The sequence below is a fragment of the Chanodichthys erythropterus genome, chromosome 1 (genome assembly GCF_024489055.1).
Source record: "Chanodichthys erythropterus isolate Z2021 chromosome 1, ASM2448905v1, whole genome shotgun sequence".
NCBI classification, from domain to species: domain Eukaryota; kingdom Metazoa; phylum Chordata; class Actinopteri; order Cypriniformes; family Xenocyprididae; genus Chanodichthys; species Chanodichthys erythropterus.
The window spans coordinates 34,368,785-34,394,473 of NC_090221.1; the positions used below are offsets into that span (position 1 = coordinate 34,368,785).

Below are 25,689 nucleotides of genomic sequence, written 5' to 3' on the forward strand. Positions count from 1 at the left end.
TATATATATATATATATATATATATATATATATATATATATATATATATATATATATATATATATATATATATATATATATATATATATATATATATATATTATACAAATTCACCTGATGAAATATTCTAGCACTTGATATAACTATAATAATGTGTTTTCATTATATAAAGTTTTTAATATTTTGTTAATTTCCATGACATTTTCAGGTCTAGAAATCACACTTTTGAATGTTACATCACAATACGGAAGAAAAGGTCGATGCTATACTTCCGTTTCATCGCATTTAAATTATAATTGTCTAATGAGCTGTTGTTGTATGGACAAGAGCTGTGAATTTATTCAATTATAGTAATAATAATAATAATAATAAAAATGTAATTAATAACAACCTTTGCTGCATGATTTTCAATGATCAGGAATATGATGCATGTGTCATATGGACCACTTTTATGTTGTTTTTTGTCCTTTTCATGAACGTGTTCACTATGAACTGTTGTTTAGAGTGACATGAGGTGAGTAAATGATGCCTACATTTTCATTTTTGACTGACCATATCCTTTAAGAGGTCTTATCCAAGGAGCACTCCCATACAACAGTAGCCTTTCTCGTTTGTTTCTCTCTTGGATGTCTATGTCTTTCTTTCTTTCATTCATTCTTCGGGTATATCTGCTCCTCTCCCTTAGGCGGGATCACGTCCAAGTCTTGTCTTAGGAAAATTGCAACACGATCAGCGTCTACAGGCCAATGTGGTTGTGTTTTGTTGCGTGTCTTCATTGGATGTGTAGCTTAATGCTTCCTCCGCCCGAGTGCTGGGCCGGCCGTTTGCTTGTGTTTGCTTTGGTTAGTCATCTCCGTGTCTGAAGTAAGCTGTCGTGAACCACAGCTCTGGTGTAAATTAGCTAGTATTTATTATTAGGGTTGTAGAGGTCCAACCCAGTGGAATATAAAGTGATGCCATCGCATTGTCTGGTCAAACAAGACAAGACGGTCCCGCTTTGCATTAGCAGTGTCATTTTCACTGGACTGTGGAGTAGGACTGTTTTTTGTTTATTCCTAGTCCTCATGTAAACGTTAGCAGTGGGATATTGGCGTCCACATTAACGTGGTCGCGCAGCACGCACTCTCTTGCTCCTCTTGCTGACGGTGGTGAAGCGGAACGGCGTTAAGTCCGGCTGCTCTCCGGGCGGGAAGCGCTTCATGAAGTGGACATCCTGTTGGTTGGGAAGCGTGTGCGGACCACGGCGAGGGCGCCCTCTTTTGGTGAAGCCCACGTACCACCCTGTGTAGCGTGCTGACATTAGCGCTGTGTAGTTGTTTTCCAGAACCTTCTCTATGAAGACGCAGTCTGCGCTACGATTGCTGGCCTTCTGGGGAGAGAGAAAAGTCCATATACACATAATGAGACAAACATACACAAACAAAGAGAGGGGTGCATGTGTTAGCTTGACCATGAGCATTATATGTTTAATGCATTTAAAGACCCCAAACTTGGACTAAAAATCACAAAGGTCCATGTTTGTTAGTGTCGAGATCATATATATTAGTGGTTCTCAACCTTTTTGATTTCATTTAGGCTTAGATGCACTTAGGATATGTCAACACTGTCAGTTTTGGGGACTGACAACAGCATTTAGGCTACTTTACAGATATTAGTCTCGAATACTGTGTGTATGAATGTGTGACGGGAGTCAAGACTGTATTCTCTTATCAGTGTCCAAAGTAATATCAAAGATGGCAATGGTGATTAAACTGAAAAGTCTTATTACTTTTGACACAACAGTCCAATCGAGGCACAAGTTCATCTGTCAAATCTTTGTGAACATCAGGTTTTACATCTGGTTGGAGAGCAGAGCGGAGAACAGTGACTGGATCTAAAACCTTCAGATGACACACAGCTCATATATCTCCGTCACCGAAACCACACAAAAGCCAGCAACACACGTTAGACATGTGTTTGTGCAGCACAGAGCGGCTTTCTCCCCCTATATGACGTGACAGACAAGGGGCTTCATTTCCCAAAAGCATCACAAGCCTAAGTAGATCATAGAACCATTGCCACCAATGGTCTCTACGACCAAATTAGCTCACGATGCTTTTGGGAAATGCAGCCCAGTCTGGTTTCATTCACACAGTGCAGATTTTCAGAGAATGTGGTTGTGAATCCTGAAAATGTATGGGTGTGAGTTCGGTATTAGAATAAATAACTGAATTGTGTGTGAACGCAACCATATTAAGGACACAAATACAGGACTGGCAACCATATTCTGCTGCTGTGTGAACGTGGCCTTTAAGAGAAGTCTAAAATTAGTGCACAATGTCTTAATATGAAGGAATTCATTTTTACAGGTGTTATTTTGAGTTGCATATTGCATTGTATTTTAGGGTTAAAGGAAATGCATGTAAATGTAGAAACAGAAAATTACCAGTATTTTTACCATTTTTTTTTCTTACCGTGTATTACTGGTACATCTGCTGTAATGATAAAGCTGCATGTTTTTCATATTTTTTTTTTATTTACATTAACTAGGAATGGTAATATATTAAAATAATTACATAAAATAATTTAAAAATTAATTATTTAATTCCATAAATTCCACAAGTTTCAAAAAAATGAATTTCTAATATTTCACAACTACTTTATTATTATTATTATTATTTTTTTTTTTTTCACTCAGCATTTTCTACCTGATAACATATTTTAGCCCTTCATATAACTAGAAATATGTATATTGATTATATAAATTTCTAGGACATTTAATATATAATTAATTAATTAATTTCCATGACTTTTCCGAGTCTAAAAATCCCACTTTTAAAATTCCTACACATATACAAGTCTGTGGGAATCCTGGTTCTTAAATAAAAGTGACAGTAGTTGAGATAACAAAATGAATATATACACAGCAAAATCCTCAGAGTTAAATCAACTCTGCTCAGAGTACATATGGTCCCCCTCTAAATAGTGTTAAAATAACACTGAAACAGAGTTAAAGTTAATGAGATAATTAAGCAGTTAAGTAATGATTGTGCATCAGTGATGAACACCTGCTGTTAACAAGCAGAATCACTGAAGAAATAAGAAGACAAGAACTACAAGTGACTTAAGTCACAGCCTTATTAATTGCTTAATTATTTCATTAACTTTAACTGCTTCAGTGTTACTTTAACACTATTTAAAGGGGGACCATATGTTCTCTGAGCAGAGTTGATTTAAATCTGGGAATTTTGCTGTTTATAATTTTGGCTGTTTTACCATATTTAAAAGTATATTTTGTTAAAATATTTTTGCAAAAAATGTCTTATTTTAAATAATTTTAAGCCATCTTACCCCCTGGTTGAGAACCACTAATGTGTTAGTGTGCTAAGCTGAGAAAAATGGTTTCTAGCAGGTATATACATTTAAAGTGTACTCTCTTGTTCTCTTCCTGGAAAAAAAAAGAAAAAAAGTTGAAGCATATATATATAAATTTCTGATTTCCAGAGTATCAGTATCCCTTGCCTCTGACAAGCAACCATCTTGTTGCAAATCATGCTTCATCACTGTGATGTAAACACAAGCCTATTGCCAACTTATACAAAGTGACAAGACTTATGTTTATGTTTGAACTTTCTGTTTCAATACACGAAAGAAACAAAGTGAAGGATGTCAGCAGTGTAGTTCACCTTGCCTACGAGCTTCCCCCTGCGGTTCATACACAGGTAATAATTGGTTTCCTTCCCTCGGATTCGCACCTGGCTGCCGAAGGTGTCTGCCTCCACTACGAGCTGGGCTTGTGAAGAGACAGGCAGAGAAACAGACAGACGTTACTAAAATATCACGATGAGCTCTGGTGTTGCAGTGACGTAAAAAAATAGGGTTTATAATTTGATGTGATGGCTCTGTTTCAGCATCTGCCTTGACTGGCACTATTAATATCAGTCGATAGAGAGGGGTGGATTGATAACCTGATGGTTTTAAGCCAAGTAAAGCTCAATATAATTGACATCAGCAGTTGACAGAGGTACCTAGAATCCTAGGTAACCATCACACTCATGTTTGTCAGTCTTTTCTTATTAGATCCGACTATGTTTGAGATTACATGCATTGCTAGCATACTGCTAACTACATTGTATATACTGTGCATTGCCTAAAAACAAAAACAAAAAATAATACCAGTATCTTCTGTTTAGTGTATTTATGATACTTCTGGTAATGAATTAAAATAATCAAATAATTTAAATATTAATAATGATGATAATAATAATAATAATAATTAATTAAAATAATTTATTAATTAATTAATATAAAATAAATAATAATTTAATTATTTAATTACACAAGTTTCAAGAACTGAATTTTCCCATAGTTCACAACATGATTTTTACAGTTTATTATTATCATTATTATTTACTCACAACAGCAATTTCTCAGCATTTTCTGCCTGATAAAAATATTTTAGCATTTGATATGACTAGAAAAATATATAAATTAAGCATAGAAAATTATAAAAAAAAAAGCATAGAAATTTCTAAGTGTAGAAAGTCTAGAAATCACAATTTTAAAATTCCTGAATACATCCAAGACTTTAGGAATCCTGGTTCTAATAAAAATGATAGTTGTTGAGGTAACACATTTAATAAACAGAATTTTGGCTATTGTATACCTTAGCATTTTGATAAAATATAAGAGGTATGCAATAATATTTTATATAATATGCTACACTGTTGTCACATTACTTCATTACATTGCAATTTTTTATTTTGCATCCAGTTAACTTTCTGCAGTCTGTTCAAATAATGAGTCAAGACAGAGGTGTTAAAAAATTGGCTTCAATTCCGGTTCATTTGTCAAACTTAAAATGTAAGGTTGAGTGGATCTGCATTATGGGATACATTTTGGCAGTGGTGGGTGATCGAGATTTCCATGCATACTCCAGACAATATTCATAAAGCATGCTGCAGAAATAGTATGAGTTGTATTGCACTACGCTCTTCTAAACCAAGGCTCTCTGTCACTGCATTTTAAAAACCTCCTGCTATATTTCACTGAGGTCATTCAGCCTGTGTGTGTGTGTGTGTGTGTGTGTATGTGTACGGGTTTCAGGATATGGCCGTTGAAGCTCTGAAATGGCTCCTTGCATGACCTTTATGAGCGTAAGGGTCACCAGAGATCAATAACCTCTTTGTCGTCCTCCAATCTCTCCTCATCCAGACATCCCTCACTCGCTGTATAAATACATTCATCCTCATCCCCCTTCCCATCTCCCTGTTTTTCTCTTCCCTTTATTTCCTGACGAGGAGAGTCGATCATGAAAACACGGAAGCTTTCAGAACAATAAAAAATTAAAGAATTATGACGGCGAATCTCACAAAACCTGTCAAGATCACGTCCAGGTCATTCACTCCAGAGAAATTAGTAAAAAAATAAAGAAGATGTTTATGACTTAAAAGACTTAAATTAAGCGAAGCTTGTTTTAGGACCATTAAGATTTTCTGAATTCTGACATTAATTTTCTCATTCAGTTGTATTTTGATTATTTCTATGATGAATTATTTAAATTTAAAGTATTTATATATAATGGTTAGTATTTGCTGTATTACATTTCATTTAGACTGATTTAAATATAATGTTGTATTTCAGTATTTTTGTACTATAATACATTAAAATACTATAAAGTATACTTTATATTTTGAATTAGTTTTTATTTTAGTTTTTTCCATTTATATTTAATAAAATATTTTTTAAAATATATTTTATTTTATTACAAGATAACCCTGCTGCATTAATGAAATTTCAATATATACAAGCTAAATTATTCAGAAAATGTCACAATGCAAAAAATCTTTTAATTTTTTAAATTATTATCTATGTGTATTTTTGATGTTTTTGTGATCTATGCATGAATGAAACAGGCCCAATGTTTGATTCAGCTTCCTTGCCCATTGACTGTGAGCTTCCGAAACACATCCGAGACCATTGAGAGGAGGAGAGGGGGATGGATGGACGAGTGGATGGATGGGGGAGAGGATAGTGGTCAACTGACAGCTTTTTCAGTAGCCAATAATGATATGTAGAGGTCAGGTGACTGATGGCCACATTTACATTTGTTTCAACCCAAAATTCACAATTTTGAAAACAGAAACTGTGCAGTTGTTGGGTAGATACTGGAACTGAAACAAGTGGGAATTTTGACTGCTTTATGAGACTAAAACTTATGATATGAGTAGTTTTATATTACTACAACGATGAACATCACAATACACTCTTAGAAGAAACGATACTATATAGAACCTTAAAGGGTTCTGTCGTGCGCCACACATATAGAACCTTTTAGAGTTTCCCATCATCAGATCGTTTTATGGATTTAGTTTTAATGAATTAATTTAGTTTTAATTCATTTTTATTTGGATTGCATTTTATGATTTAAACTGCATTTAACGATTATTTATCACTAGACAAAATTGAAATAACCATTAAACATGAAAGTATTATGCAATAATAAGACATTTCTCCTTATATGTAAGCTTCTTGGCATTAAAGTGGTCATGAACTGCACTTATAATGTTAGTATGCTTTTTACATCAAAAATTGTCATAATTTAGAAATAAAAGGCATTTTTCCTACCCAGATTTTGAGTTTTAAGGGGCGTGTCTGCTGAAAGACTTCAGTGTAAACTCCCAATGCTGTGATTGGCTAACATCTTCCATTTGAAATAGCTATTACTCTGTAGCATTACATTTAGATCTATGGCATTATATTTAGATTGTGGCATGAAAGGTTGCAGTGATTAATTGATCACAGACATGCTTTGGAATGCATGAAAGCAGTGATCTCGTCATTGCAACTCAATTTCTGCACACTAACAAAAGCTTTCATCATAACTAACAGTGCAAACGTGATGTAACAAAGAGATACGTTGAATAAAACGGGAGTTTTGCACTGTCTGATTGACAGCTCCAGCGATTGTAAACAGAACATTCTCTGATCGCTATCTATATATAATTTAATCACCATTTAAATAACAGATTATTTTCATCCTCCTAAGAGAAACAATGCAAAGTTGAGCATGTAGTCACTGGTTTGATTTACTGACATATAGACAAAGAACATCTGACTGTACATAAATCATTACATATCAGATCAGGCATTAGAATGTTACTTACATGTTGTTGCATTACTGTCCACATTGTAAAAATCTGTTTGCAAAGCCTGCGCCGAAATGTGATTGGTTTACCAAAGAATCCAGTGAAATACAGAATACAAATAAATAAAGCTCAACTGAGACATTCACATTGTTGAAAATAAATAACCTTATTCCTAGCATTAGGACCCTTTGAAAGGTAATGATATAATCCAGTATCGCTCTTCTCTCCTTGTCATCTCACTAACACACCAGTGGGCGGGACTAACGTTGCAATGATTAAATAAGCATTTATTTCTTCTGTGGAGGTGGCATTTCACCTATGATAGATGGGCACATTCCGGGATGAGTTATTCGCTGGGTCTGCTGTCTATAAAAGCTTTTATTAGACTACCAAGGAAGTTTTAGTTCTGAAACTTACAGGATATTCTTATAGTATGATGCCCTCTTATATATCAAAAGCTCAAGAAAAAGTTGATTTCTCAATTCATGACCCCTTTAAGAGTTCTTTAAAATTGATTCAAGAACACTAGGTTCTATATAGAACAACACTGAACCTTTTTTCTAAGAGTGAGTTGTTTTTCTTGGAATTTTAACAAAAACCTACAAGAAAACAGAATTCACTGGCTTCTTTTTATCTCTCTGTCTGTAAATCACTGTATCAGCAGTAGCTGAGTCTTTGTCTTTTACTTTTCCTGTTTCCTGTGTGTGTATGTGTGTGTGTGTCTGTGTGTGTTTGTGGGTGGTCTTTCTCATGTGTGTTTGCTAGAAGACTGAGACATACGTGTGTGTGTGTGTGTGTTGTTACCATATTTGTCTCCGTCCTCTCCGCGGGCGCTGATTTTGCGTCCGAGCACCTGGACGTGTTTCCCACTAGTGCGGCTGTAAAGCTGGTACACGCGATGATGTCGCCGGCTCATGGCGTCTCGTGCACGAGTCTGATTCTCCACGTGCACGCTGAAATTCACCCCATCCACTCCAAACACCTGCAGGCAACAGACCACACACATCCTCATGTCCAGTCTTTCTTCCCCTCTTAATCTGACATTTTTCTGTAGTGAAATCATTGTAAAAACAATTCTCATCATCACTAACAAAAAAGTACCATGGTAATGGCCTTTAGTTTGGCTTTATGGTGTTTATTGTTAAAGCAGGCATTTCACATTAGAATGTGAGTTTGCAGTGGATTGTGGATGATTTGAAACATGTATGTTTTTTTTCTACTTCAGAATTTCATGTTTCTGAGTGAAAATTGTTTCTACGCCAAAGTACTGTTCTAATGTTAACTAATGTCATGGAATGTGACCATATCAAGTGTTTTGATGTTAGATTATTAAGACAGACATATTTGAAATAACTTGTACTGACAAATTGTGCACATTAAGACCTGGAATTTGTATTAAACAGTCTATTTTGTTTCATGTTGAGCAGGTTAACTCACCTGTAGAGGATTACACATGACCAGCATCATCTGGATATACCTGAGGAGCCAGAGAGAGAGAGAACAATCAAGGTCAGGTAAGTGTTACCATGGTAACAAAAAACAAATCCACCCTGCATCCCAAAGCCCTGCTGATGGATCATATCCACATGGAAAGGGGTGTTATAATTAACATCTTTAAGTTTTAAGTTTAAGAGCTTTAAGTTTATGTAAAGGATAATATATAGTCAGAAGGTCGATGTCACGAAGACTTTGGGGATTTTGGGAAGATATATGTTGGAGGCAAAATATGTGGAGTTGTGTTATATATGGCTTGTGTAAACGTGACTATTTGTGGTGAATGTGTTATGTTAGACTTGTCTGCATCATGGTATGTTCCATAGGCAGGGCCATGACTTTAAAATGGCCACCCGAACATTCAGTTACCCTAGGGTAGGGTTAGGCAACCCTAACCCTAACCCTAACCCTAACCTTGGCATCACATGGACTTCCTGTTGTCAACACAACACTCATTATAACATAATCGGAAATTATATCATACTGAACAAGTTTGTTTATCATACTTATAATGCTGCTACTTCTCAAATAAAAAATAAATGGACATGAAAATTGTATATTTTTCAGTTATTTGGTTACACTTTACCCATTAGTTAACAATGAGCAATACATTTGTTAAAGTATTATTCATCTTTGTTAATGTTAGTTAATAAAAATACAACTGTTCATTGTTACACTGAAAAAAATACGTTGAAACAAATGTAACTGCTAGTAATATCGAGCGTTAGCGTCAGTTCATGTCAGTCAAGCTTGCGTCAGCTGACTCCCAGGTGACTCACATCTACCTAATACGATGCCTGTCACAGCATCCATATATAAGCTCCTCAGTATTATCAGCAGCTACTGCATTTCTCAGGAGCTAATTACCCTCCTCCATCCCCAGCTCCTCCTCTCTTCAGCCAGGATTGGCCTTGTGATTCCCCTGAATCAAACTAATTCTTGAAATATGTATACATGTTAAATTATTGACATTAATTATATCTGCATATGTTGGTTCTGTTCTGTTTACCCTAGGGGGGATTATTGCTGCTCTTATCCATGCTAGGCTGCATTGATGCGCAGGGAGTTGACCATACCGCCAATACAAACTCTATGCAATTATCTATAATATTTGACGATAGTGATCCTTACAGAATTCACATATAATTTCAAAGAAATGGCAAGTAACCACATTGAAATAAACATGAAATTTTGAAGTAGAAAGCACTTTCTTAAAAAAAACATATAATATAATAATGTTGAAATATACATCTAATAGATTTTAATAATGTAATACATGTTAAAATTAACATTAACAACTTTTTTTAAAGCCTTGATGAAACAGAAGTAGTGCAGATCTTTTCTTCTGCATTGTGACATACATCCGAGTGTAATGAAGGCGGGGTTTGCAGCGGTTGCTAACTGGATGTTGAGATGTGGGCGTGGCTTTCAAAAATGGAGGAGTGGATGGACGTGAGCCTACACGGGCGGAGTTTAAGAGCACTAAATGATTGGAGAATCCTTCGTACATCACCAGAGAGAAGTCTGTCATTTTCACTGGATGATCGAGTTATGAGTTTTTTTGATGTTATGACTTATGACATTTTGATAAAACATTATGAGGTCAAAACATTTTTAAAATATGAAATACATGCATGGATAAATTGACTTTTCACAGGTTAATTATATTCCCATTTTTTTTTATATTTATGTATAATGCATTTATAACACTATACTTTATATAACCTTGGCATTAAATGACAGTAAACTAGTTGTGTATCTAATACAACGGCCAAGGGAGCAAATTTGACATTGTTCTGTCTCTTTAATCAATCTCTTGATACTTTTTCCTCTTGTGGAAAGTCATAGAAACATTATTGTGGATTTTTTCTTTTGCTAATGGAGCAAATGCGAATGCAAAAATGATATTTGTTGCAGTTTCCATTCACCACCCTCCACCTTATTTTGCAATGGAAGTAAGCTATTTTCTGTGAATTTCTGTGCAAGATTTCAGATCCATTAGCAGCTATTGGGAAATAACTAGAAGGATGACTGCTCTACAAACCAGTGTGTTCATGATTATGACAATAAATTAAAAGGATGTGATGATAAATTCCAGTTCGCAAAAATCAAGCAGCATGACTGACTGTGTTTGTACAGCTAAAATAACTGGAAGCAAATGACACCGTAAGGCTCGCACATTCAAGTTACAAATGGCCGATCGCTCTTACGTTAAAAATAAGGTGGATAGAAGTTATATGATGCGATAACTTCAGCTTCTGAGAACCCCGGAAATGTGAAAGAGGTCCATTGTTTACAATAAGATCTATAGCATGCATTTAGAAAATAGATGAATTTTCATTTCATGCCGATTTTAAGCTACTTTCCCTTCTTGGTTTAATCTCCACGTGTTGTTGGAAAAGGGAAAAACCTGACATTTGAAGCATAACTCACAATTTCATGGAAACTTGGACGCCCGTGGGTGTGAGTAAGATTTTAAGCGTATAAGAGCGAGTGGATGAGGGCAGCGCCGCACGGCCCACGGTAAAGTTCTCCATCACCACAGGCCCTTTCCTGGCAGGGGACCGTGACTTTGAAATCGAACAGGCCTGTAGGACGGATCAGTGCGTCTGCTCAACATAAGTCAGTGTGAAAAGTCCGATGTTATGACAGCCAAAGAGGAGACCACAGGCCCCTACGGGACTAACGCCTGCTGCAAACTCAAACTATAGAAATCAGTGGAGGAACAGGTTTCACTTCTGCTCAAATGCACTTGATGGTGACGTGTGTAATTTTTCTGATGTAAAAACATTTTCTTCTATCCCAGCTGAATACGTAGAGACAACTATAAGTAAACCATTCACAGGCTGATTCACCCGAACAGCGTAAAACTGTGAGACTGATTGTTTGAGCTTCAACTTCGGATCAACCAACGGAGCGTTATTGAACTAAACTGAATCAACATTGAGGTGAATAATGACGAATGTCTTCTGTAGAGCTGCTTTACAGCTGAACTTGAAGTCATTTCTTTATGCACTCTTAAAGGGGACCTATTATGCCCCTTTTTGTAAGATGTAATATATGTCTTTGGTGTCCCCAGAATGTTAAGTTTCAGCTTAAAATACCCCACAGATCATTTATAGCTTTTAGCGTTTTATAGCTTGTCAAATTTGCCCCCATTTGGGTGAAAAACATGCCATTTTTGTGTGTCCCTTTAAATGCAAATGAGCTTCCCAGCCCGCTTTCCAGAAGAGGGCGGAGCTTTAACAGGTCAACAGCAACAAAGCTGGAGAATCTCACGCAGCCAAAATGAGGGTTGTCAGTAACGGTGTTCAGCCTTACATTGTTCAAACCGGAGTCGACATTGATGGAGAGACTCAGGAAGAACTTACAACTTTTAGAATGAAACTGGACGTTTCTGAACGGTTAGTGGATAAATTGATGTAGATGCTGTGGAGCTGATTCAACTCATCCACTAGCATGTTCGTCATGTTCATCTTTTGTGCAAATCCAGAGTTGAATTGACCCTCGTTTGTGAAGCAGTCCGGCGTACAAAGACGGCAACAACAACACTCTACTACAACAACTCTTCCTCTTCTCTAAAGCAGCCCAACATGGCCACACCCCCTTTGTTGTGTGTTCTTGGGGGCGGGGTTTATGTAAATGTTGGGGTTTGTGGTGTCACCAACCCCAGAAGAAGCTTGTTGTAGTCCCTACCAGCCGTTTGTTGTAGTCCTTAAAAAGTGATTTCTGTAAAAGATAATATCTCTTGTCATTGAACTTTGAGCGTCGTAACTTTACGGATGTTGTTTATGCTCAAACAGCAACATTACACACTAATTAAAGTTAAAAAAAGTGAAATCAGAATCAAGGACCCCTTTAAAATAAAGGTTCAAAAAGAAGGTTTTCACCATAGAAGAACCACTTTTGGTTCTTGAAAAAACCTTTCAGTGAACAGTTCTTAAAAGAACCATGTTTTTCTTAGTGTGAAGGACATTTAAATAAATCTAAAGTACCTTTTCCACTATAAAGAATCATTTGTACAATGGAATGGGAAAAATGTGTTGAAGGTTCTACATGGAACCATTGATGGAAAAAAATAACCTTTATTTTTAAGAGTGTGAATGAATTTTGCAGCACTGTTTAATTCTGTGAAGGACTATTTGTTCCGAACTGTTCAGGAAACCTGTTTGAAAACATTAATTTTGCAATTGCATTTGGTATGTTACTTATGCAGTAATGACATGCTTTTCCTTCAAATGCAATTAGATTTTTAGGTTTATCGTAATTAATCAAACACAGCAGTGTTGGAAAGGATAATTCAAAACAGAATTTAACTCATTGATGTAAACAATGTAATTACTTAAAACTCCTTAGACGTAAGACTAGACACAAATGACTCAATAGTTGTCATACAGTAAGAGTACAGAACTATAAAAATAGAGATATGTGAGATCACTGGGAAACATCTGAGAAGCAGGAGACTCCAGCAAATATCTCCCTTTACTTCCATTTAATTTCGCTGTGCTCTGGAAGATATTAACCTACTGCCTATAATTGGTACATGGACTTCTGAGGTCTCTAAATGATTAAGATGATCAAAAGTTGCTGAAAAACCTGTTGCACAAAATCTACTACATTCTTCTGTCATCTGATTGATAGTTCATACTTTTTTGGCAAATAAAAGGCCTTTTAGTGTAATTGTACAAACGTCCACCTTCAGCTTGTGGCTTAAGTGTCTTTTTGCTGTAAAATCTTTACTGATTTTTATAAAGTAAATGTAAGAATAACTTATATTGTTAGTAATATTTCAAGATGAACATTAACTGGACTAAAGCAACTTTGGTTTACTTGATTATCCATGCATCATTTCTGTAGAAAAATCATGTTCAAATGTGAGTATCAAATATGATTATCAGGCTTTTGAGGAAGGTTTATTTGTTCATCTCTCTATCATCATTGTATTGCATTGCATTATATGCTTTAAAACTACAGAGCTTTGATCATATCATCTTACTCATATTATTGGAGATAGTGATATTCATATGCATTTTATGTAAGTAGTCTGCTGTACTTTTATAAAAATCTCATTGATTTACACTATAAACAGAATACAAGTGTTTTCCTCCATATTCTCACTTTATCACACTATAAGACTTTTTTTAAAAATTGGGATTGCCATTTCAAAAAACTCTATTTTTCATATGTCAGGCTTTACAGGGTTGATGAGAATCTCCATTGTGATGTTTCTTTCCTGTAGATAGAGACTTCAAAACAAACATGCAGCCCAGTGGACTGACGCTGAGCTAAACTTTGCCTCTCCATGCAGCTCTGCAGTTGGCACAAGTCTACATGATGCTGGTCAACACCTGCTCAACAGAAGAGGTACAGCTTCAGTTTTATGTATTTGCCTGTAGATTTGTAGGTTTGTGAGCTGATTTTAGAAATTCTGGTGCCACGTGTCATTTTTGGGATGTTAAAATGCATTCTTCAATCCCAGTTTAATGTGCAGATAGACATTTTCCTGTGCAGAACTCATATATAATGCATTATAAAAGTATTCATAATGTATGTTATAATGCAATATATCTTTTTATAAGTAATTGTAACCAAAGTTAAAATGCATTATAATATTTGCAGATACATCTGAAGTTGATTGTTAGCCATGTGTTTTAATGCATTTTTATTCTCAAAGCTTGTTCAATAATTAGATAAGTATTATAATGTATTATAACTGTGGTTACAATTAGTCATGAGACCACACAATGCACAATGAATTATATATATATAAAGGCTTTAAGTGAAGTGTTACCAAAAAAACTAATAAAAATGACACACAACAAAATTGCTAAAACTTATCAATGATATTAAAATAACAGTGGCAGGTAAAATGACACCTTAATATTCTTTTTAATTTTCTCTCTCTAACAGCTTGTGAGCAGATTTCTCTGTTTTTCCCTCTCTGTGTCCTTCTTGGCAAATGTTTCATGAAAACAGTGAATCAGATATCGCTCTCTCTGGGTGGTGTGGGAGTGGTCAGTGATGTCACTCATTGAGAAGGCGAGAGTGGGTGTGAACTGAGAAAAAAAAAAGCTGAACACATCACTTCCTCCTTATCGTCTCGCCAGTGACCCCACGACCTCCCCATGACCGAATGTCTGAGATCATGAGTGTGTGGGTGTATGTACAAGTTTTGCTATACTTGTGAGGCCAAAATTCTTTTTTGACACTTGTCAAAAATGTCCTCATAATAGTTGACTTTTAAGCAAACTACTGGTATGCTCATAAATCGGCTGTAAATGTACTTCTGTTAGTCATTAGTGTGAGGGTGATGGTTGGTTCAGGGCAGGGATGGACAACTCCGGTCCTGGAGAGCCAGTGTCCTGCAGAGTTTATCTCCACCCCTGATAAAAACTCACTTGCCTATAACTTTCTACTAATCCTAAAGACCTTGATTAGCTGGTTCAGTTGTGTTTGATTAGGGTTGGAGCTAAACTCTGCTGGGCAGTGGCCCTCCAGGACCGGAGTTGTCCATCCCTGGTTTAGGGTATAAAAGGTCTTTAACAATCCCACATAGCATGCATATATTGCCCAGATGTTTATTAGATATGTATGTATTCATCTGGAACATATTGGAGGCATGAAATGCTAAAATGTTGCCTTTTGAATGTTAGAACGTTCAGCAAATGTCTAGAATGTATGTAAAACTTTTTAAACATTTATCATGTTTTAACAAAACAATTGGTAACATTTCAGTTTAGGGTCCAGTTCTCACTATTAACTAGTTGCTTATTAGTTGCTAATGCGTGACCCCCCCCCCCCCCCCCCTTTGATCAATAGAAAGGTGGCTGTTAAAGGTTCTTCATGGAAGCATCAATAACAATAAAGAACATTTTGAAGAGTAAATTATAAGTAAGCCATTCATAGGCTGCATGAGTTTGATTCATGCTATGTGTTTGTCCAACCAATGGAAGACCAATTGAGTGTTTGAAAACATTTATTTTTCATGATTATTTTGGTGATTTAGTTTGGTGCTGCAGAAATGACACATCTCACGCCTTAGTCATATGTGTGCTTATTCAGAGACAGCTGCAAAGGAAGTCTTATGATTTCTTGGTTTCAGAAGCAACACATTTCCATTGACACTGACAAACTCGATTCCAGAAATGCCCTCTGACCCCTAATGTAACAGCGCATCAGTGAGTTCACTCCACCAGATTCCCAGTCAATGAGGTTTCCTCTGTCTGACGTTATGATTAGTGAGAATTGCGGCCGGGTTGCGGCTATTTGCGACATTAATATTATTCCGATCGCGATAAGACGGTAGTTTTTGATTTATTCTGGATGATTCAGCTGTGGCCCGTCGCTTGTTTACATCCCAAAAATTCACCCCGCAAAATGAAATCACCACCAGGTCAGTGGAGACGCCACAAACAGAGGAAAACATGCCGGAGGGGAAAAAAAGACAGGAATGGAGGAGATATGAAAGGAATTGAGAGAGTGTTTCTCATCTTGTCGTTTTTAATCCCTTGCTCTTTCTCTCCCTTCCTTTCTCTTGTTTCCCTGTCTGGAAGTAGAGAATGAAAGACTCCCCCACACTGCCTCAGCTATGAAGAGATATGAGAGAAGAAGGAAGCGTCTCACCAGCTGACAGCTGCAATGAAACAGACACACACATGTACACGCTCTCTCCATCATGCCTGTCAACACACACTTAATGTACACATGTACTCATAAGCTATCCTTATATCCAATCATAATGCTTGACAAACCCACGCAATTAAAGGAATGGAAGTTAATTGAATAGATCACCCAAAACTTTGTCATTTTTATTGGTGGTAGAAACAATTTTCACTCAAAAATTATTAGTAAATTTCACAAATAATTACAAAGAAAGGGCAAGTAAGGCATTAAATTAAATGTGAAATTTTGTTGTAGAAAGATTGAAATACAGGTGCTGGTCATATAATTAGAATATCTTAAAAAAGTTGATTTTTTTCACTAATTCCATTCAAAAAGTGAAACTTGTATATTGTATTTATTCATTACACACAGACATAAAATTAGAATATTACTTAAAACCAATATAAAGAAAGGATTTTTAGAAATCTTGGCCAACTGAAAAGTATGAACATGAAAAGTATGAGCATGTTTTGCTCTGATAGTGGCCTTCAGCTCTTCTGCATTGTTGGGTCTGGCATATCGCATCTTCCTCTTAACAATACCCCATAGATTTTCTATGGGGTTAAGGTCAGGCGAGTTTGCTGGCCAATTAAGAACAGGGATACCATGGTCCTTAAACCAGGTACTTGTAGCTTTGGCACTGTGTGCAGGTGCCAAGTCCTGTTGGAAAATGAAATCTGCATCTCCATAAAGTTGGTCAGCAGCAGGAAGCATGAAGTGCTCTAAAACTTCCTGGTATGCGGCTGCGTTGACCTTGGACCTCAGAAAACACAGTGGACCAACACCAGCAGATGACATGGCACCCCAAACCATCACTGACTGTGGAAACTTTATACTGGACCTCAAGCAACGTGGATTGTGTGCCTCTCCTCTCTTCCTCCAGACTCTGGGACCCTGATTTCCAAAGGAAATGCTAAATTTACTTTCTTCAGAAAATATAACTTTGGACCACTCAGCAGCAGTCCAGTCCTTTTTGTCTTTAGCCCAGGTGAGACGCTTCTGACACTGTCTGTTGTTCAAGAGTGGCTTGACACAAGGAATGCGACAGCTGAAACCCATGTCTTGCATACGTCTGTGCGTAGTGGTTCTTGAAGCACTGACTCCAGCTGCAGTCCACTCTTTGTGAATGTCCCCCACATTTTTGAATGGGTTTTGTTTCACAATCCTCTCCAGGGTGCGGTTATCCCTATTGCTTGTACACTTTTTTTCTACCACATCTTTTCCTTCCCTTCGCCTCTCTATTAATGTGCTTGGACACAGAGCTCTGTGAACAGCCAGCCTCTTTTGCAATTACCTTTTGTGTCTTGCCCTCCTTGTGCAAGGTGTCAGTGGTCGTCTTTTGGACAGCTGTCAAATCAGCAGTCTGAGAGACCATTTAAAGACCTTTGCAGGTATTTTGAGTTAATTTGCTGATTAGAGTGTGGCACCAGGTGTCTTCAATATTGAACCTTTTCACAATATTCTAATTTTCTGAGATACTGAATTTGGGATTTTCCTTAGTTGTCAGTTATAATAATCAAAATTAAAAGAAATAAACATTTGAAATATATCAGTCTGTGTGTAATGAACGAATATAATATACAAGTTTCACTTTTTGAATGGAATTAGTGAAATAAATCAACTTTTTGATGTTCTTCTAATTATATGACCAGCACCTGTAGTATTTTCTTGTAAGACTTAGGCCTATACTCCAATCAATTTTTTTTTTTTATTTACAACTTCGAAAAAAAAATATATATTGTTTTTTACAGTTTACTAGAAATGTCTCTGTTTTGTTTGTTTGTTTGTTTGTTTTGCAGAATGTACGATCTGCTGCTTTCCTTACAGTGAAAGTGGTGGGGATTAAGGCTGTTGAATAAAATAAAATAAAATAAAATATTTGAAAAATAAAATAAAATAAAATAAATAACCACATAAAATTATAAGGATTATCGGACATAAGGATTATCGGTTAATTTATAATGACATTTTAGTTTGTTCCTCACACAAAAATGCTACAGAAGAATTGGAATATAGTTATATAAACTATAAACTATATTTTTGCACAGCTTAATATATAAAGTTGTGTGGGAATATATATATATATATATATCCACATGCAGTACACTCACGTAAAGTGATATATAGCAAATCTGAACTGCTTGATTACATGTATCGTCACAAAACGTAAACTATATAATCACCTGCTCTAATCTGCTAAATGTGATTACATGGCATGAAGATATTAAGATATTATCAACATTACCATCATGATTCTTGTCTTAATTAATTATTGTCTGTGGTAATGCACAGCATATCATAAATGCTGTACATAAAGCTTAACTTGTTTTGAAATGGAGCATTTCTTTAAAATTCTCTTAACACACACACACACAGTGACATTTCATTCACATTCAAAAGTGTTGTACACATCAGCTAAACACTTCCTACATTAAACAGCAAACCACAGGAACACACACCCTATAATAGCAGCACAGTGTACAAAAACCACATTTCCCATGTTCACCGTTGTTGCATGCTTGGTAACTACCCACACATGATGTACAGTAACAGTCTGTCTGATGACTGTATACTTGTCTGTATACAAGTCCCTTGAAGGAAGATTGTATAAGTCAAGGTGAATGCTTCCATGAACGATGAATAAATAACATTTTTGTGCTAATGTTTTGAGAACATTATTAAAGACCAGATAACTCTGAAGTCTGGACAAATGTTTTATTAATGGTACTAGAAGAACATTTGTTCATAACGCTGAGAAAACCTTGCCAGAACGTTCTGAGAACGTTCCCTGTTATCTGTGCTCATGCTGTTGTTCATTATGGTAGGCTCAGTTGCTGAACAGTGCTGAATAGTTGGTGAGTTGCTCAGAAAATTGGCTTTGATATGTAAATGTAATAACTGTCATAACAATGACGGTTTCTGAACAAGTCATTTTTGCAGCCTAGTTTCCATTGTGAATGTTAAAAGTGGGTTTGCATAGTACAGCAAAGTCTTATTTCAAAGGACAAGGGAAATCAAGTTTTCCACGATATGTCCACTTTAACCTTTAACCTCACAAGTGCTGAATCAAGCAGGCCTATAATACTTGTAAAAAGCTTTCTGTTAGAATTCCCATTCATCTTTTTGGCAGTTGTTTGGCTGTTGCATGCAAATCCGAAGTACTTTATTTGAAATTTGCCATTTTACATACACGTTTTTTGAGAACAAGAAAAATATCTGGAAAAAGTACACTACTTTATATGGTTATTTGCTGTCAGATTGTGTAGTTACAGTTGCTAACAGGGCCTTACTAACCAGTAAACCCCTTGATGCTGAATTATCTTCAAACCAATCAGATTCTTGGGTTTAATCTGTCATTCTGTTCTATCATTTCCTGGCGTTTAGACAGCACATAAAACAAGCCATGAAACACAGGTGTCACCACACCTTAAAAACATTTTTCCCTATTATTAAACTCCTCCACTTGCTGAAGATGTTTACATGAAGCTGTAGGAAAAAGTAAAAGCATGAGAATGGGCTCATCTCTCTCCAGAATGGATCGAGACGGCCCTTTTCTTCACCTCCTCTCATACTGGCCCAATATGCTCACAAGCTCACATGTGTTTGTGAAGTTTTCTCAATGTAAATGGAACAGAGGCACTCTGTGTATCATGTTGCTAAACGGTGTGTCACAGATTGGCACAAACTTCACCTGTCTGGCCGACACACCTGCTCTTTGACCCTTCGTACCTGAGATCCCCGATCGGCCACACACCTCGGCATCATCACTGACCAGATGTTGCATATGCTGACCAGGCTCTCATGTGCGCACCTGCTCACATAAACAGCTCCTCTCCACCTGTGTGCACTGATTTATGCTGTCTGCATTTCTGATGTTAATATGTATGAAGCTGTATACACAAACTGCATACTAGCTTTCAAAAGTTTGAGGTCTGTTGGGGCCAATAGCCCTGTGGGCAGCGCGCCGACATATAGTGCAGCTGCGCTTTGGGCGTCCCGAGTTCGAGTCCCGGCTATGGGACCTTTCCTGATCCTGTCCCCTTCTCTCTCTCCAACTTCGCTTCCTGTCAGCTTATTGTCCTTTCATAATAAAGGCAAGAATGCCAAAAATAAATCTTAAAAAAAAAAAAAAAAAAAAAGTGGGGTTGGTATGATTTTTAAAAGGTTTTGGAAAAAAGTCTCAGCAAGGCTGCATTTATTTGATCAAAAATACCGTAATACTGTGAAATATTATAGGCTGTTTTCTATTTGAATATATTGTAAAATGTAATTAATTCCTGTAATGCAAAGCTGTATTTTCAACATCACATGATCCTTCAGAAATCATACTAATATATGCTGATTTGCTGCTTAAGAAACATTTCTGATTATTATCAATGCTGAAAACAGTTTTCCGTGATTCATTCATTTTCAGGATTCTTTGATGAATAGAGAGTCCAAAATAACAACATTTATTTGAAAGAAGTCTTTTTACTGTCACTTTTGATCATTTTAAAGGGATAGTTCACCCCAAAATTAAAATAACCCCATGATTTACGCACCCTCAAGCCGTCCTATAGGTGGGGGGTTGGGGGGTTAATAAAGGCCTTCTAAAGTGAAGCGATGCTTTTTGTAAGAAAAATATCCATATTTAAAACTTTAAAAACTAAAAAAACTAGCTTCCGACAGACGGTGTACGCACGTCGAATTGCGCCAAAAGAGTAACCCCTGACGTGATGTAGGAGTATCGTAAGCTTAGGCACCTCTTGCTGTTCACACAAATAGGACTGCGCAACAAACTCCAGCTCCTCTTCTCTTGTATCAAAATCCTCCAACATTTCTCTTTAAAGATTTTCCTTTTAGACTTCTAATTCATGACCGCTGTTTTGTTTTGCTCAATCCTTTGCACTTCCGCGTTTGTCAATACGTCAGAGTTCACTCTTTTGCCATAAATCGATCCGTACGGCCGTCTGTCCGAAGCTAGTTATTTTAGTTTCTTAAAGTTTTAAATATGGTTATTTTTCTTACACAAATGCATCGCTTCACTTCAGAAGGCCTTTATTTACCCCCGGAGCCGTGTGGATATCTTTTCTGATGAATGTGTAACCCCTCTACCCAGGTCCTGCTCGCCCCGCTCTGCGCGGGCCTCGAACCTGGGTCTCCAGTGTGGGAGTTGGACGCTCTAACAAGGAGGCTAAAGGCTGCAACCTCTAGCATCAGTCGCTAGACCATCTCGAGAACAGAGGAGTAAGGTTTACTCACACAGCGACTACTAACTGGCCTCCGTTACACTCACCCCCCTAAACCCTTACTCCCATTCGGGTCATGGCCATGGCACCAATGTAACCCCTCTACCCAAGTCCTACTCGCCCTGCTCTACGCGGGCCTCGAACGCACTAACAAGGAGGCTAAAGGCTGCAACCTCTAACGTCAGTCGCTAGAGCATCTCGAGATTAGAGGAGTGAGGTTTACTCACACAGCAACATCTAGCTGGCCTCCGTTACACTCACCCCCTAAACCCTTACTCCCATCCGGGGCACGGCACCAATGTAACCCCTCTACCCAGGACTTACTCACCCCACTCTGCGTGGATCTCGAACCGGGGTCTCCGGTGTGGGAGTCGGACGCTCTAACAAGGAGGCTTGAGATCAGAGGTTTACTCGCACAGCTACTACTGGCCTCGGTTACAAATGGATGAACTTTTTTGGGCTTCAAAATCTCATCCTCTATTCACTACCATTATAAAGCTTGGAAGAGCCAGGACATTATTTAAAATAACTCCCGATTGTATTTGTCTGAAAGAAGAAAGTCATACACCTTGGATGGCTTAAGGGTGAGTAAATCATGGGACAATTTTCATTTTAGGGTATGTGTTTACCATACACACATGCTTTAAATTTGACTGATATGCATTAGTGTGCATGTGCTGTGTTTCACCAACAGGCAGCAGAGGTCATGCATGCACACTGCAGATCTGTGCATGCTGGCTGCAGATCAGAACACATTGGCTGCGGATCTGTGCACGTACGGTTGGCGAAGCTGCCAAACCCTGGCTGCGCAGGTGAGACTGGCTCAGGGTCCCGTAAGAACTCTCAGCTGTTAAAACAGTAGTGCTTCACTGAGAGAGAGAGAGAGAGAGAGAGGGGAGAAAGAGGGAAAGAAAATGCAAAAAAAAAACTACTTCAGCTGCAACCTCGGATTCTCCGTATCCCTCCCAAACCACAACGAGCCTGCGGCCTGCCAGAGAAAGAGAGAGAGAGGTGGGGGGAATGGGGAGAGAGAAGGAGAAAGAAAGAAAGAAAGTAGCTGCGAGCTTTACTCTACTGAGCGCTATTGTCGGTGGCCAAAACAAGCAAGGTGATGACATCATCAAACCTGAGACAGAATGATTCCTGAAGGCGTTCGTGTGTAGAGTTGAGCGCAGCGAGGTGGAGTCGTATCCCAAATCACCCTGCACACCCTTCAAGCACAATTTACACCGCTGGCCAACTTTAAACAATATAGCAGCACAGGGAAGGAAAGAGAAATGCAGTCAGGGCTGTAGGTGCTGCGAGTCTTAAGATTAATGTTCCAATGGTGTTCTCTGAAAGATCTACAGGAACAGAAAGTCCCATTTGTGCACTGTTGCATGTAACATATGTCATTGTAAAAGCCTGGATTTCTGCAGCACTCACTCAAGGTCACTGGATCGGTCCTGAAATGGAAATATCTTTTCCTAGATTTTTGGAAGTTTCAAACCTATTTTGCTTCTGATGTTCTTATCAGTCTTGATTTCTTCACCTGCTTCACCTGAAAAAACAGCAGCACTTTTCCAGAGAAGCACCAACCAGTATAGAAAAAAAACTGCTAGGATTTGTTTCGCAACAAATTTCGTTTCGAAATTTCTAGTGAATTTCACAAATGGTTACAAAGTAACTGCAAGTAGAAAGACTGAAATAGTATTTTCTTGTAAAACATACTCCAAAAAAATACAAAAATCAGTTAAGCACAATGTTCAATGACAAAAAAAATGAGGGCAAGACTTGCTTTTAGCCATTAGGAATTGTAAATATGTTCAATTCCTTTCTTCTTGTAGAGAATATGCTTTATACTTTTCTGTCCTGATTACATGAGTGCACTGATCAAGTCTTCTTCCATTGTCTACAGCTTATCGCTACGGCCTTGAGCAAGGCAGGTGCTCCACTGAGAAGAGCTTTGAAAGAAACGTGTCTGATAAATGGGAACTAACTTATCTTCACCTCATCTCAAACAAATAACCTCTAGCGCACCTGACGCCTCTGGCTTTCACAGGCCAACGAGACTTCAACACATCTGTGTCTGCTGTCTTTTGCTGTTTCTACAGACCCCAAATCACCTCAAATATGGTGCATTTAATCATTAGACATTGAATCCGTTTGTAACGACACCAACCTTGAGAACAAGCGCACACGCTAAGCCAACATGATCTAGTCTCACTTCCACAATTCCTGGCTAATTCTGCACAACTGTCTGAGAATGTTAAAGCTCTGTTTGATGTTTTTCTGTCTCTAAACTGCAGTTTCCTGTCAGAGAAGGTCATGCGGCCGCCGCTCTTTCTAGACAGCAGATAAGGTGCCAGCTCTGTGCCTGCTTGAACAACCATCCTTGGGCGTTATTATTAGTAATTTGGAGAGCTCGGGACCAGACAGGCGCTCCGTCTGCCTTTCGGGATATGGATTATCAGAGGCCCTTTGGTCCCATCCGCAGGTTGGGAAAGGAATGATAACCATCTCAAGATGACTGCCATGTGTGCACAACAAAAAATGAAAGGAAAATAAGGAGAGTGGCAGACACACCTTTGGAGCTGTTTTCATTGGATGGGTCTTACCTGAGCTGGGTGTGATTGACATCCGTGTCCATGGTAACCCATAAGTGTGATGTCATTATATCACTATATATATGCAAGACTTGGAGTTTGTCATGTCAAGTGAAGCGTGTGGCACACAGACTTTGGTAATTGAGCTTTTTTGAAAGCAGCATTAATAATTTACGCATTACAACTCATTCTGCATGAGGTCATTCAGAAATGACTTACAAGACAGCCACCGTGGAGAGAAAGGCCCACATCGCTTCCTCCGCGTCCGTGTGGCTCCGTGCGCGCTTGAGAAACGGCTCTCCGGGTCACGGCTTCACGTCTATCCGGTTTGTTTAATCCGTTTGAAGGCAGGGTCGGCGGACGTTCCCGCTGGCGCCGGTGGACTGCATCTTTTCACCGTCAACGGGCGGCTCGGGGTCAGCGGGGTGTGAGCGCGCCACCGCCGATACGGATGGCTGCGGTCCGCGGTCGGTAACGGGCAGGGGGCGGGGCGGGGCGAGGCGGGGCGCAGCTGAATCCTCCGGAGTCTGACGAACAGGTGAAGCGAAGTTCAAACGCGACCCACACCTATACGCCGTTTCCGCTCATAAAAACTTTCCAAGCAAGTCCGACCGTAACTTTTCCTGCTGAAAATGTCCGTCCACAGATAAGGATTAAAACTGATTAATTCCGTGGAGTGCATGCGCGCGCGTAAGAGTCTGTGTCAATGCTGGGCCGCCACGGGCGAAATGACGCGTCGCGGGAGGCAAAGCACCTGGACGGGGATGGAGCGATGAAGACGCGGCGGCGGCGAGCTGGACACCGGGTACCCTGGAGCGTGCTCGGTCATGGCTGCTGCGCCTGGGAGACGGGGAAATGATGATGAGGAGAAAGTGAAAGCAGATGGAAAGGCGGAGGGGTGAGAGGCACACGCTCGCAGCCACCCGCGACAGCAGCTCCCTGCACCTGATTTCCCGGACTCAATTCTGGAGCTCCAGCGCAACAGCAGCCAAAACACGGGCCGATGACATCACCTCCAAAATGTTTGAAGGGGGAAAGAATGCAATCCGAGCTTTTTATTTATTTTTTAAAATGAAGAAAGTTTGCAGCTCCCCCCAGAACAGCGCAAAAGTCAGCCCGACGAAAGGGCTTCGGTCGGTAAGGTAAAACGCGTCTTTTTTTGCGCATTAAAGAAGGCGACCCGTGCACTGGATGCAGCGTCCACTTAACCTGCGCCGCCTCCTCTTCCTCAGCCGCTTTCATTCACAAATTCACGTAAAACGTTGGATGCAAAAACTAACAACGCGTTTTTGAGCGCGCGGTGCGTAAACGCGGCTTGTTTCTTCTCCTCTCGTTTGTCTTCTGAAGCTCCACGGCAGAGCGCAGAAATCACTCCAAGAAAAGGAAATAAAAAAAAAAAAAAAAAAACAGAACAAGATTTCAGATCAATCCACCCTCCCTCCCTCCCTCCCCCAGCCCCCCCCCCCCCCCCTCTCTCTCTCTCTCTGTTTCGCTCCCTCTCCTTTTGCCCCCCCCCCTCTCTCTTTTACTCTCTCTCTCACTCACACACATATACTTATTGGATCCAAACGAGATTACTCAGCCTCTGTGTGA

At 38.5% G+C, this 25,689-nt stretch overlaps 1 protein-coding gene across 1 annotated transcript; it reads right to left on the reverse strand.

Moving 5' to 3' along the window:
• Positions 1–117: 117 nt before the first annotated feature.
• On the reverse strand, positions 118–25,205 carry fgf18a (fibroblast growth factor 18a). The gene is made up of 5 exons (XM_067383231.1): positions 24,316–25,205; positions 8,565–8,604; positions 7,932–8,109; positions 3,666–3,772; positions 118–1,369 (listed from the first exon to the last, which is right to left on the reverse strand). The coding sequence occupies exons 1-5, from the start codon at positions 24,345–24,347 to the stop codon at positions 1,100–1,102; spliced, it is 627 nt and encodes a 208-aa protein (XP_067239332.1). The 5' UTR covers positions 24,348–25,205; the 3' UTR covers positions 118–1,099.
• Positions 25,206–25,689: the final 484 nt, after the last annotated feature.

Coding starts and splice junctions, on each gene's coding strand:
- fgf18a (XM_067383231.1), bottom strand. CDS start 24,347: ATGTGGGCCTTTCTCTCCACGGTGGCTGTCTT. Junction 8,605..24,315: donor CTCTCCACGGTGGCTGTCTT/GTAAGTCATTTC, acceptor CTGGCTCCTCAG/GTATATCCAGATGATGCTGG. Junction 8,110..8,564: donor TCATGTGTAATCCTCTACAG/GTGAGTTAACCT, acceptor TGTTGCCTGCAG/GTGTTTGGAGTGGATGGGGT.